The sequence below is a fragment of the Lithobates pipiens genome, unplaced genomic scaffold, assembly GCF_037356315.1.
Source record: "Lithobates pipiens isolate NorthernLeopardFrog02 unplaced genomic scaffold, aLitPip1_a1.2 Scaffold_18, whole genome shotgun sequence".
Taxonomy (NCBI): domain Eukaryota; kingdom Metazoa; phylum Chordata; class Amphibia; order Anura; family Ranidae; genus Lithobates; species Lithobates pipiens.
This window is the reverse complement of record NW_027507758.1, coordinates 508698168-508713183: the sequence shown is the minus strand read 5'-3', so window position 1 is coordinate 508713183 and position 15016 is coordinate 508698168. Positions and strand designations below refer to the sequence as shown.

Genomic DNA, 15016 nt, shown 5'->3' with positions numbered 1-15016 from the left:
TGTTTCTAAAAATAGTTTCTTTAAATTATCAAAAAGATTTAATCCCACTTTCAAGGAAGTATAGGTAACCAAAATAAGCAAAATATGATTTAGGTATGAGGAAGTAGCCTAGCGGCCTCAGAGGATTCACTAAAAGTGTGAAATAGTCTTAAAAAATAAGCTTATGACGCAGATCATGAGTAACAAGAAAATATTGAATGTGCGCTGCAAGCCAAAAGAGCCTACAGAAAACGCCATGAGGCACTTGGAACGTTTAGCAGAATAATTTCAGCATTAAATCAACGATCAACTAGTGAAATACCATGTAGATAATATTCACATGCAGATGTTTTATAAGCTTAGGATTTAGGGAAATATCACTTTTAAATGTTACATTTCATGCTGTGCTCAGTAATGTTACTAAAAGCCAGACTACAAAGAGAATGTTGAGAAAAATATATGTATTACCAATAATGTATGCAAATATTTCTACAAATATGTATAGAAAGTGTTCTTGGCAGCCTGAAAAATTAGATATATGCCATCTATAAAACTTTACTGTTCAGCCTGTTGACTGGTGTCAGCAGTTAAAGAAAAAAAAAAAAAGGCTTAAAGTCTAAATCTGGGCAAATAAAAAACTATCCCTTGCAGTGGAACTGTGCCCACGCTGCAAGGGTTAATTGCTTGTTTATGTCTAAGAGAACAATAAGGAAATGCACTCCTCTCCTCCCTGCAGCTAGACCAGTCCTTGCAGCTTCTGGTCAATCTGGTGTGGTATTTACAGAGTGTGTGGATTGGAATCCCTAGAGGCAGAATTTGCAATAAACATTTGTCCTCTCCTCCATTTTGAAGTAGTCCTACCAATAGAACCCATTCTATCCCTATAAAAGCAAATAGGAAGCCATGTGAAGTCACTTCCTGAAGATGCTAAGCATGGCAAAACATACATCGGAGAGTAAGATCTGTCACTTCCGGGTCCCGGGTCACACCATCTTGATACACAGGCTTATATATCATCTTCATCTGGTGAGTGGGGACCCAGGAGGGGAGCACAGAAAGTCACCAGAAATATACTCCAATGTGTCACCAACCCTGTATCTCACATCTGCTGAACTTTATTGATTGCACTTTATCTGCACTATATTGGCACAGGAAGTCACCAGAAATGTATTCCAATGTGTCACCAATCTGATGAACTTTATTGATTGCACTTTATCTACACTATATTGTCACTGAGCACTTTATTTAGTTATATATGCTATTATGTTACACATGTTGATATTTGTATAAATGCATATTAGTAGTTTATAGGTGCAGCGCTGAATTTAAATTCTTTTGTCAATTAATCATTAAACACAAAGAATAAGATCAGTAGACTGGCTAAGCCCTCATTCATATTGACTGCAGCTTTTAAATTGTGCAGCTTCATCTGAAATCGCAGGATTTCAAAGCTGCATGTCAGTGCGACTTTGGATGGGACTTTGAAGACGTTTGTTCTGCTTCATGCACAGATGTCTATCAAGTCGCACTCAAAATCACCAAAAGTAGTGCATGTACTACTTTTTCAAAACAATGTGGCACTGCAAAATCAGCGTCTCACGAATTTGAACATTGGTATTCCCAGCAATCGGATGCAACTTGTCATGTGATTTGACCCTGTCCACTGTGAACCGGGGCTAAGTGCTTGTTCTGACTTCTGTATTTCAGTGGTCTTTGCAACCATCATACGGTAACCAATAGAATCTGTATCTTTAAAATGGAATAGTAATCAAAAACTTATGCCCCGTACACACTGGAAATTCCGCCAGCAAAAGTCTGATGTGAGCTTTTGGTCGGAAATTCCGACCGTGTGTATGCTCCATCAGACTTTTGCTGGAGGAATTTTCGCCAGCAAAAGATTGAGAGCATGTTCTCTATTTTTCAGACGGAAAAGGTTCCAATCGGAAATTACGATCGTCTGTAGCAATTCTAACACGCAAAATTCCTATGCATGCTTGGAAACAACTCAGCGCATGCTCAGAAGCATTGAACTTCATTTTCTCAGCTTGTCCTAGTGTTGGACGTCACTGCATTCTTGACGGTCGAAAGTTCAGAGATCTTTTGTTTGACCGTGTGTATGCAAGCCAAGCTTGTGCGGAATTCCATCGTAAAAAAAAAAAAAAAAAATGGAAAATCCGATCGCTTGTACAGGGCATTAGCAAGTCCATGTGACATGGTGAGGAGTAATACAAATGCAGCAGGCTAAGTATAGCCAAACAAGAAAACTATTTTGTGACATAGCCATTTCCACTGTATGTACTGTAGGCTGTTTTGTTGCTAATTTTGAAGTTGGGGCAACTTGTTTGAATCAAGAGAGTTGCATAGCTAATAAGGTAACCATGTGCATTAGTAAAGCATATTTTCCACACTATTTTTTAAATTTTATTTTAACGCAATACTATTTTTCTTCTAAAATTGGAGACCTGCAAAATTAAAAGTAGAAATACAGTATTTTGATAAAGCTTCAACTCTGGAGGTTTGCAGCTGTTGCAGAAAAATGTTCCTATCATATAAATTGTTTTCCTGGGGTGTTCTGGCTGGTCATGTAACTTCATGGACATCCTGCTCTTCTCTGCAGGGCAGTGGTGAGCAGTCTTCTGACAGCTTCAGTCAGAGCCACTGTACTAACATTCCGAAGTTAGTGCAGTGATCTCTCCCGCTGAGCTGTTGTGTTCTGGCAGGGAGACAACTCCCCCTCCCCCCCCCCCCCCCCCCCAGAGCAATCCAGTCAGCGCTCTCAGTCATTGATTTTCAGAATTCCAGAATGCTAGCTAACATACACGCAGGCCTAATTTCGGACGTTTTTTATTGAACTGTCCAATATCTCCCAACATTTGGCCTGTGTGTACTAGGCATTATTAGCCTTGAATCACAGTGAGTGGATTGAATGAGACCAGATGTCATTAAACCTGGAAGGGCCTGACAGTTAGTATTGCAACAAGAGACCAATGGTAGCATACAGTACTTCTATGAATTATTTGGAGAAATGTATGTTCCTCTGTATGGTATTTTATAAATATACAAATATATTTATGCTATTTCAGACAGGAGTCAGGACCCCTACTTTCTCCTGAAGATGTGGCCCCTTGGTCCAAGAAACACACAGAGTAGCTAACACAGCCTTCCCAATCCTCTCTCTTTTCTTGGGATACATAATCTGGATACAAATCTTTTAATACCTTGTTAACCTGTAATGGGTATAAGAATGTTTTCCTAAAAACCTTAATAAGTAGGAATATAGGTTAAGATGATGAAGTTTATGATTTGTTTTAGTGCAGTATTGTGCAATATGATTTCATGTCTCTACATATTGACATGTGTCTTTTAAATTTGGAATAACCAATTTAAAATATGTTTAAAGTGTGTTGTAAATTTTATGATAGTTATAACCCTTTCGCTGCCAGGCCCTGTGCTCCATTTTGTACACACAGGTGGCCAGACCATTTTTGCATTTTTTCCTTTGCTTTTTCATTTTTCAGAATTTATGAAAGATCCCCCAAATCATATATTTTCTAAAACCATGTGATCATTAGAATAAAAAGAATGTGCTACTGATTTTTTAGACCCCGCGGTATTAGCGCAAATGTTTATCAAATTAGTACATTTTCAAAAAATACACTAAAACCAATTTAGCAGATAAAAACACAGCAATGTTTTCAAAATTCCAATCAAATATAAAAGCTTAACCTGTATTGGGTTAAAAAATAATATTTGTAACTTTTAAATTGCACCTTTTTGTGAAATAGTGAAAATTGAACAGACGCAAAAGTGTAAATATCCAAATTTATGGTATTCATTTTTCCCTAAAGCTTTCAGAATTTGTAAAAGACCCCCAAAACCATATATTTTCTGAAAACATATGACCTCTAGAATAAAAATAAGCTGCTACTGATTTGTTAGACCCCTTGGTAGTTGCTCAAATGTTTATCAAACTAATATACTTGCAAAAAATACACTAAAACCATTGTTAGCAGACAAAAACACAGCAAATTTTACAAAATTGCTGCTAAATTCCTACTAAATATAAAAGCTTACTCTGTATGGAGTTAATAAATGACAAAAAAGTTTAATTTTTTACATTGCACCTTTTTGCAAAATGGTGAAAATCAAACGTACTCAAAAATTTCACAAAAAATCTGTAGGTTTTCATTTTTCACTTATATCTTTCAGAATTTGAAAAGACCCCTCAAACTAGACATTTTCTAAAAGCACATGACCTGTAGAATAAAAAAAGTGCTACTGATTTTTTATGCCCCACAACAATTTTCATCGTATCAATATTTTCACGAAAAATACCCTAAAATCGTTAATATTGCACATAAATACAACGTAACTTACAAAATTCCTGCTAAATTAGTATTAAAGTATCGTTCACATGTGGCATACTAAAGTGTACACCCATAGAGGGCCATGTTTACCCACACAGGCAGTCCCATTTATGTAAATTGGGATGCAATGGCTGCACAGGCATAGCTGCTGTTACCAATCTAACATCCGTGTGGCGGTGGATACAGAACCCTGAACGCAGACAGTGTGAGCTCAGGGACATGCATGCGGACCTACATGGATGTAAAATTGTGAGCAACGACTCTGTTTGTGTGGGTGCTACATCCCAAATTACATCAGTGGGACTGCCTGCATAGAGATGCACCTGTGCATCCCTGTAAAGGTACACTGTGTATGCCCTGTGTGAACAAGGCCTTAGGCCCCTTTCACACAAGCACAACAAATCGGGTCTGCCTGTCCATTTTTCAGGCAGGCCCAATCGGACCACTCATTGTTCTCTACGGAGAGACTGATGATGAGGAGAGGAGAGTGGCGGGCAGTTTTAGATGGAAGGGTGCGGCAGGGTGGAGAGGCAGGGAACAGGGAAGCGGCGGCATGGGCAGAGGGGAGGTGGTCACAATAGGGGTTATTAACTCTGATCAGCAGGTTGTAATTTGCTAATCAGAGATATAGAATTGTTCAGCAGAGTCTGGTGAACAATTCCTATATAAGCTTATTGTCATTGACCATTGGCTTAAAGGAGAGGGAGAAAGGAGCTCCGTACGCCGTACTGACTTGGCCACCTGCGGGCACTTCTGTAGGTCCATATATAAAAGTCTAATATAAAAAAGCTAGCTGAAGAGGAAGGAGACAAGACACTTTGTCATTTTCTATAAAGCAGCACAACTTCGGTATGCAGAGTGAACAGTGTCTTGATATGATGCAAAAATATATTTTATTGTGCTGTTGTATGTTCATAGCATTGTGCTGCAGAATTGGTATGTCTGTGTGCTTGGAGGTTTCAGTGGGAAGGTGCTCAATATAGCTGTTGATTGGTATTGGGTACCTGTCCCACTGTGCACCTGTTTGCATACACTATCTATGGTGATCCTTGAAAACAGTTTCACATTTACATTGACTGTTATATTGCCATTTACTGTCTCTGAATTATCACACTGTTCACTGTGTTAAACTTTTAACCTATGTGAGATTCTATCTAATATTACAGCTGAGAAGTGACGAGTACCAAGGTGACAGTAAATATACAGTACAGTGTGTTATTACTGTGTTTCTCTTTACCATTGGGTCTTACACTAACATTACTATACAGTTGTGCCAATGGGGTCGAGTCCATTTCTGGGGTTGAGAGGCAAAGTGCAGAATTGAACAATTATCAGCAGCTCCTTCGGGGGTAAGTGCTACATAGGAATGCCTGCCCACAATTTTTTTTTTATACTTTAGGTTTAGTTCTACTGGAAATTGCAAATACAATCTTCAATACTCACCTCCACTCCAATGATGCTGCATCAGTGAGCTCCGTCATCTACATCAACATCTTCCCCAGGTCTTCTTCTGGGGTTTGGCATCTTTGGCCATTTTTATTGGCCCAGGATGAAGTACCATATTTTTCAAACTATAAGATGCACTTTTTTCCCCCAGAAATATGGGGGAAAATGTGCATGCATCTTATGGTGCGAATATATGCTTGACACCGCCCCCGCCGCACTCCGGAACACTCCGTGGCCTTGGCCGCGACTTCCGCCTAGCTCTGGAGCGGTGGCCATCTTGGTGCACCCGCCGTTTGCAATGTGATCGCTCCGTCAAATGACAGAGCGATCACTTGTAAACAAACCGGCGTTATGATGATGCCGGTTCCTCTCTCCCCTCTGTGTACAGATCTGTACAGTGGAGGGGAGAGATCGGATGCCAGCAGCGCTGTGGGCTGCATCTGTAGTGCCCACAGCGCTGCTCTGTGACAAGTGCAGTCACAGCCATCCCTCCATACCCTGACAATACTCTGCAATACTCTGCCATACCCTGCCAATACTCTGCAATACCCTGCCAATACTCTGCCATACCCTGCCAATACTCTGAAATACCCTGCCAATGCTCTGCAATAATCTGCAATATCCTGTCAATACTCTGCGATACTTTGCCATACCCTGCCAATACTCTGCGATACCCTGCCAATACTCTGCGATACCCTGCTAATACTCTGCCATACCCTGCCAATACTCTGCCATACCCTGCCAATACTCTGCCATACCCTGCCAATACTCTGCAATACCCTGCCAATACCCTGCCAATACTTTCTATGGTAATGGTTACTTTGCATTTTCTATGGTAATGGCCACTCTGCATTTCATGGGCACTGGAACATATTTTAGTACACCATTTGGTTCAGAATATTTTTTTACTTGTTTTCAACCTCTAAAACCTAGGTGCATCTTATAGTCAGGTGTGTCTTATGGAGTGAAAAATACAGTAACTCCTGCAAATGCACACAGGAGTTCACTTATCCTGGCATTGAGGCATGGCAGGAATGTACACTGAGATGATCAGTGTACATTCTAAATTATCTTGCAAACAGGAAGGTAAAAAGCCTTTATTTTCTGCAATAAAAAACCTTTTTGCTTTCATATTTTTTAAATGAGAGCAACGTTTTATTTTAACATAGGCCAGTTCTATATTTTTTGCACTGTCATTTTATCTGCAAAACAGAGATATAGTGGGGAGGTTAGGCATAAAAGTAAATAAAACAATGCTTCTACAGACTCCACTCGTTTTTCTGTCCTTGATTTTATGTCACATCAGAATTCTCACAAATCACATTTGTTTTCTTACCTTTGATTTGCTGTCGAAGCAGGTAAATCCTGTTACAAAGTCGACAGTGAAACAAACAACTTCTCCTTGACTATTGCACACATATGTTTTGGACTGAAAAGAAAATATATATATAGAATTACAAATATTACAAAATAAAAAAAGCAAAATAAGATACATTGTTTAATACTTCAGATATAGGTATTGTTTCTTACAAGGTTATATAGTACCCCCGATGTCACATATGACGAAATGACTCTAAGCACACATGCTTTGTGCATGCGCGATTTGAACTTACGGACCTGTACGGATTTTTCTACTTGCAAGTATTACTCTGTGTTTTGGACTGGAATTTGCTATCCAGTGTTTTTATACAGCTGCTGAACCCCCTTGTTTACTAAATAAATATGTTTGAAAGAGACATTCTGCACTATTTGGACTCTCTTTCTTCCTACATATCATCTTCTGCTGCTTATGCTGGTCGGCTGTTAACGGATGATCGGAGAGGAAAGTCACAGTCTTCGATGGGTGGATCCTGATTTCATTTAAGTGCTATTTGACCTCCCTGAGAAGGGAGACTCAAAAAAAGTGATGGACTATCTTGGTACTAATAACAGACAAGATAAATAATATATATTAAAAAAAAATTACATAAAAATGACATACAAGGTACATTTAAAACAGCAATTAGGAAGAAATTGTATTTCAAATAGCAAATACTCAGGGAACTCCCGGCAAGTATCTGCTGTTGAAGCAATTCTCAGAATTGGATTGGTTCTCTACTAGTTTTGCGGGTGACCGCTTCTTCAGGAGAACTAATCTAAGGGAAAGTGGAGCTGTGGTGGATGAGAAAAGTAGGGGGAAATGGCCTAATTGCTGTTTTAAATGTACCTCGTATGTCATTTTTATGTAATACATTTTTTTATATATTATTTATCTTGTCTGTTATTAGTAGCGAGATAGTCCATCACTTTTTTGAGTCTGGGATTACAATTACGGCCAGCTTCAGCAACTGTTCCATTTTCCCACCCTCATTCCCCATCTTTTATTTATTTTTTAAATGTGTGTTTATTGAAAAAAATTTTTTGAGCAAAACAAAAGAATTGCAAATACGTTACAGTAGTCATTGATATTGGCAAAACATAGCATTGGCATCATCTTTCAAGTTACAAGAAAGTAAAAGAAAAACATATATAAGTACCATACGGGAAAAGAAGGAGGGTACACCATGTATCTGTACACAATGATATTTGCATAGTGAAAAAGAGAAAAAAAACCTGATATGTGGGTAAGGGGGGAAGACACTGATATGATACCCCCAGTAGATTGCCCTAGAGAGGATTGGGGGGGGGGCGACAGTGGATTCTGGATTGAATAGGGAGTTATCCCAGGGAAAAATTTGCAATAAGCGTTTATTGGTTGGTTTTCGCAAATGTTATAGCATCTACAAAATAGGGGATAGTTTTATGGCATTTTTATTAATAATTTTTTTTTTTTTTAGTAATGGCGGCGATCAGCAATTTTTATTGTGTAATACAGCGATCAGTGTGATTAAAAATGCACTGATTACTGTAAAAATGTCACTGGCAGTGAATGGGTTAACCACTAGGGGGCAGTGTAGGGGTTAAGTGTGAATGTGTGCGTTTTCTTTTTACTGTAGGGGGTGTGGCTTGGCGTGTGATGTCACTGATCGTCTTTCTCTATGACAGGGAACAGACGATCAGTGACAGGCTCACTAGGAAGCACAGGGAGAGGTTTCTTTACACTTACCTCTTCCCGTTCTTCAGCTCTGTGACCCGATCGCGGGGGCACCAGCGGCGATCGGGTCCGAGGGTCGCGCGGACATGGTCATGGAGCTCAGAACCGGGTCGCGAGTGCCATTCTGTCGACGTATATCGGCGTGAGGCTTTAAGTGGTTAAAGGGCCTGGGGGGTTGGAGATAATGGTCTTTTTCCAGGGTTTAGTTGTGATTATGGTAGTGTGCAGTCTGGAGGTGAGACTCCATCACATATATTTAGAAGGCATTTACAGCAAACACACCTATGACACTGTTAAAGTTGAAGTTAAATCTGCTTATACCTTATACCTGCTTACACCTTTCCCGGTTCATCGTTTTACTTATCATCAACATGCCAGTTTCTTTTTTAAATAAAACATTTCCATTCTTAGTGCATGTTCTATTTTAGACATGGTGTCATCACTGAATCTATGTGCTTCTATAAGCAATTAAAGCAGATCATGGCTTGTAGAAGAGGCCCGTAGGGTACTGTCTGTAGCTTCCTGAAAACATTACAGTACCCTGGGTGTCCAATGTGCCCCTGTGCCTTTAATGAGGATTGGGCTACCTCCAGGCCCACCTGCCCCTTAAGTATCTTTTAGAATGCATATGCTTCCATTGTGGAGATGCTCCTAAATTTAGTAGTGTTAGGACTGCAAGAGATACAGGGTATGTTACTAGGTAGGCATATTTTGCATGCAGACTGCCTTTGGTATCATATGTGATGTAGAGCTTTCATGAAAGACTGAAATCCAATATATGAAAGGGGTAGCTCAGGGATAGTAAGGCTGGGCAGGAAGTGCTAAATGATGCTGGATGTCCTCCAGTTAGGAAAAGAGGCAGGATTTAACAGACTAGCAGCAGCTTCCAATGTACACTGTGAGAAAAGTGATTTTTCCAAAATCTTTATTCTGGCCTTGGATATATTTAAACTTGATAATTAAGTTTCCTCTAAGGCATTTCTTTTTCAAGGATACATCATTTAAGTTTTTAAATTAATCTTTAACTGTAAGTCAGATTTTCTATCCCTTTGAATAATTTAGTTTTCCACCCTCTCTCCAATACTAGAATATACTTTATTATTTTTTTCTTTACAAACTATTTTTATTTGGTACAAACGGTGGTACAAAAAGCTTTGTCATATGCCAAAAGAAAGTACAATACAGGTAGTTTACACATAGGAAAGAATAAAATATATTTTGTGATACTTCAGGGATATAGTTTGCTTTAATGAGTTAACATTATAATATTATACTCTATGAATATTGTAAATATACAAATCGTATAATGTTCGTTGGACATATATTACTAGTAATATCATTCAGGGTTGAAAAGGAGATTGGAAAAAATAAGCCGTGGGTTCCATTTTTTATTATAAAAATGATTAGTGTTCTGTAGTGTGTGGAATATTTTTTCCATAAGATTGATATTGTTAATTCTGGTTTTCAAGTGTGTTAGTGGAACTGATGAGAATTTCCAGTGGAATGCTAGAAAGTACTTTATTCAATGTGGCTTCCAAAACTTGACCTAATCTTCAAGTGATGTATATATACAGAGGTAATACTACATTACTATATACTATATTAGCATTACATGTTCTTACCACTCTTTTTATACATTCCAAGTTTTTTTTTTTATTTGGTTGGCATTGATTTGTGGTGCTTGGCTTAGTGTTAGCCAATATTTCTGAGTCCTTCTACCTTTTTTTTCTCATTGCCTTCCATTTAAAGTGGAAGTAAACTCCCTTATCATTTTCAGCCAAGGAAGCTGCCATCTTTGCCTCTGTTTAATCTTCAACTGTTATGGTGCTACACATGTGATTCGTTATGACACCAGCCATTGGATGGTTTGATAGTTTGGCTGAGAGCACAGCCAATGTGCAGTTAGCATTCCCGGCATGCCTTTTTTTTGTAACTGTTTAAATCGATGGGTATATTTCCACTTTAAATCCCCACTTCATCCAAAACCTTTTTTGTTATATTTACAGTTGGCAGGTTTGGAACTCCTTTCCGGAGAAAACCTATACAGGCACTGGAAGAACATGCAGCCTCTGTGCAGGTAGTGCCGTGTCGGGATTTGAACCAACAACCCTAGTTCTTCTGCTCTTAATTATCCTTATTAGATTACTGGTTATTTTCTAGGAAGGGAACCTCCTTTTTCACAGAGGCCTTGTCCTGGGTGGAGGCACTGCCACGTTTGCCAACTATTAACAAACCCACACTTCTAACTTATTTAGCAAAGGTTCTTGTTCTCTTATCTACTCATAGACTTATTCTATTTGGGGAGGGTAATTTCTCAATTCACAAAAAAAAAAGAGGGCTACTGTACTTTATGCTTATTTGCTTTTTTATTATTGAATCCTTCCCTGTAAGTGTCATTGGAACCACAGAATATTTAGCATGTTCTGTTCCATCTGCTGCATACTGAACTAACTAATTGCAGCCATCATTAATAATTGGGATAGACATAACGTCATAGCTTGTATTTGCACAACAGAATGTAAAAGGGCTAAACAGATTCAGTACACCGGCTTTGAAAAAAGAATCCTAATTGTATTACGAACTATTATTTAAGCGTGTACGATTTACAACATTAACGATTTGAATACAATGTATTACATCAAGGGGGCTGCTAAAGCATCAGATCATAAATGTGTTAGAAGTCTGTGACTAATGGCTGACAAAGTGCAGTGAGATCTGCAACCTAAGCACATTCACAACATAATGAAGTGTGCACTCTCCACTGACTGTCAAATTAACTCACTAAAAAGTTCCTATGAAGCCTGCTTTCATGACAACACTTATAATTATAGTGTATATTGTAAGGATTTCAAAGCACACTTCTGTATAAAGCAGTGCATCAGAGAAAGAGCAGAGGGGCCGCGCACCTTTGTTTACAGACGGCTTCAAAAAAATATTTGCTTGAAGCAACATTGTACTTTCATGAAAAGAGTTATAAATGTTGACTAGAGTTAGGAAAATTCCAGCAAGTGGAAGGAAGTAAAGGTGGGGTGTATTCTACAACACATTCTTCAACATAACCCAGTCTATAACGTCCAAAAGTCCAAAATGAACTGTTTAAAAGAGCCTGTTTGATTGTCAGCTGGTTTAAATCATAACCCTCTTGTATTACCGTATATACTCGAGTATAAGCCGAGATTTTCAGCCTCTTTTTTGAGGCTGAAAGTGCCCCCCTCGGCTTATACTCGAGTCATCGCTGTCTGCCCGCTCGATCAGCGTGTCGAGCAGACAGACAGCGGCCATTCTATAATTCAAAAGCCGCGCCTCCGGCTCCGCCTTCGCCTGTGATAGGCGGAACACTGAATTTCCCAGCAGCCTGTGTTCCGCCTATCACGGACATCGTCTCATCCTCGTACTACGGACGAGGATGAGACGATGTACGTGATAGGCGGAACACAGGCTGCTGGGAAATTCAGTGTTCCGCCTATCACAGGCGAAGGCGGAGGCGCGGCTTTTGAATTTTACAATGGCCGCCGAGGCGCCGACGAAGAGGGCACGGGACGGAGGCAAGGCACGGCACGGCACGGCACGGGACGGGACGGGACGGAGGCAAGGCACGACACGGGACGGAGGCAAGGCACGGCACGGGACGGAGGCAAGGAGGCAAGGCACGGGACGGAGGCTCGGGACAAAGGCTCGGGACACAGGTAGGCTGGACACACACACACACACACACACACACACACACACACACACACACACACACACACACACGGACACACACACACAGGGATGGATGGATGGATGGAGACACACACACACAGGGATGGATGGATGGATGGAGACACACACACACAGGGATGGATGGATGGATGGACACACACACACACAGGGATGGATGGATGGATGGACACACACACACACAGGGATGGATGGATGGATGGACACACACACACACAGGGATGGATGGATGGATGGACACACACACACACAGGGAGGGATGGACGGACACACAGGGATGGACGGACACACAGGGATGGACGGACACACAGGGATGGACGGACACACACACAGGGATGGACAGGCATGTCTCACCCTCGGCTTATACACGAGTCAATAAGTTTGCCAGTTTTTTTGGGGGTAAATTGGGGGCCTCGGCTTATATTCGGGTCGGCCTATACTCGAGTATATACGGTATATTGTTTTGTAACTCTACTTTCTCCCTTTTGTAAGCCACTGAGCAAACTTTATAAATTAGAGCTATGGAGTGATTTGTTGCTGTGGCTGACCCTTCTACTTTACTACAACTTTAAAATAGAATGGCATGTATCGCTATATTATACATAGTTACATTAGTCCAGCTTGTTAATAAATCCTTTTTTTTAAACAACATTTTCTTAATTCACATAGTTATCAATACATACAAAATCAATTTATACAAATACTTTCTCTCACCTCCAACCCCCCCCCCCCCCCCCCCCCAAAAAAAGGACCCAACTTAACCCAACACAGCCATTTCCATCTAGAAATATTTTCAGATATAGTCACTAATATTTTAAGGCTAGTTATTTATCTAGTCATTTCAATCCATGATTTCTATATCTTTTTGAATTTACCCACACATCCCCTCCTTACATATGCTGACTTTTCCCTTATTATGATGTTTTTAGTACCTCTTAACCACTCTCCATGAGTAGCAAGTGAAGGAGACAACCATTTCTGGGCAATTTGTTTTCTGGCTTGGTAGAGACATCTCAATATTGCTAATTGTGTTAAAGCTTAATAAGTGTAACATATACTGTATATGCATATACCATAACTGGTCAATGCCCCTGGAACCTGTAAATCACTGAAATAGACATCAGTACTCCTGTGATCTCCACTTGCTTCTGGGTCTTGGACCAAGCAGCTGTCTTCCTGCTTACTGAACATAATAGTTTAGCTGCTCAGCACAGGCACCATTTAGAGAATGCTTTGCATATTCTGGTTGAATGGAAACCATTATCTGATTGGACAAGACAGAGAGGCAGATTGGTGACGTCACACGCTCCACCTCATTCTGTCAGAAAATGCTTTGCATTTTTTGTGGAAAATTCAAAGCACTTTCAAAATGACACCCATACCAGGTGGCCAATCTCATCTGTTTACAATGCATCAGGAGAGTCCCTCACCAAGGGACCCAGAAGTAAGTGGAGATCACTGTAGTAGTGGTGTCTACTTCATTGATTTCCAGCTTCCAGTATGATCAGCCAAGTATGGTATATACGTAGATACATTGGTCTAAGGTGGATCAATGTAACTATATATAATATAGTCATACCTGGAATTCTTCTTTAAATGATACCTTTGAGAGTCATTGCTGAACATTAGGGATGAGCTTCGTGTTCGACTCGAACATACGTTCGACTCGAACATCGGCTGCTCGCCCGTTCGGCGAATTCCGAACATTATGGGCCGTTCGCGCCAAATTCATGTGGCGCTCATGGCCCACAATGCACTGCGTCATCGCAGTGCATTGCTGGCTCATGATTGGCCAAGCATGCACTGTGACCCACATGCTTGGCCAATCACAGCGCCAGCAGCGAGGAGAGCCATGATTGGCCACAGGCAGGATGCCTGTGGCCAATCATAGCTCAGGCTGTGTAGTACACGCCCCACACTATATAAGGCCGCCAGCGCAGCGGCCTTGTGTAGTGTGTTGGCGTCTGAAGCAGTTAGTGGGTGTTCTGTGTACCTTCAACACAGTACTCACCGATCGTTATTGGACGATTTTCGATCTTGCTCTTCTGTAGTGGTTGTTGTCTGCTTGCCCTGACCGCAGTATACACCGCTATATTCACCTCACCTATATAGCTAGTGATCTATCTTTTATAATAGAGCTTGCAGTCAGTAGTGTTAGGAGCTTGTGCGTGCTGTCTGCATGCTCTGTACCCAGTACACACCGCTATATCCACCTACATAGCTCTTCTCTATTTGAGCCCACTTGCCATCTGCAGGAGTTATTGGAAGTTGTGTGTGCCTCCAGCACAGCACAGTATACATCTGTATATACCCCTTTATCTCTGGTGTTCTATAAAAAAAGCATCTGCAGGAGTTAGTGGGTGTTTTGTGCCTCCAGCACAATATACACCTGTATCTACCCTTTATTGCTGTTCTCTAATAGAGCCATCTG

General features: G+C 40.4%; 1 protein-coding gene across 2 annotated transcripts in view; it reads right to left on the bottom strand.

Moving 5' to 3' along the window:
* The window catches only part of SNTG2 (syntrophin gamma 2), a 787936-nt gene that overhangs the window by 39588 nt on the left and 733332 nt on the right, over positions 1–15016 (bottom strand). For both annotated transcript variants that reach the window (XM_077488701.1, XM_077488702.1), the window contains exon 15: positions 7129–7221. In XM_077488701.1, coding sequence (XP_077344827.1) covers positions 7129–7221 — 93 coding nt within the window. The remainder of the gene's footprint in view (positions 1–7128; positions 7222–15016) is intronic.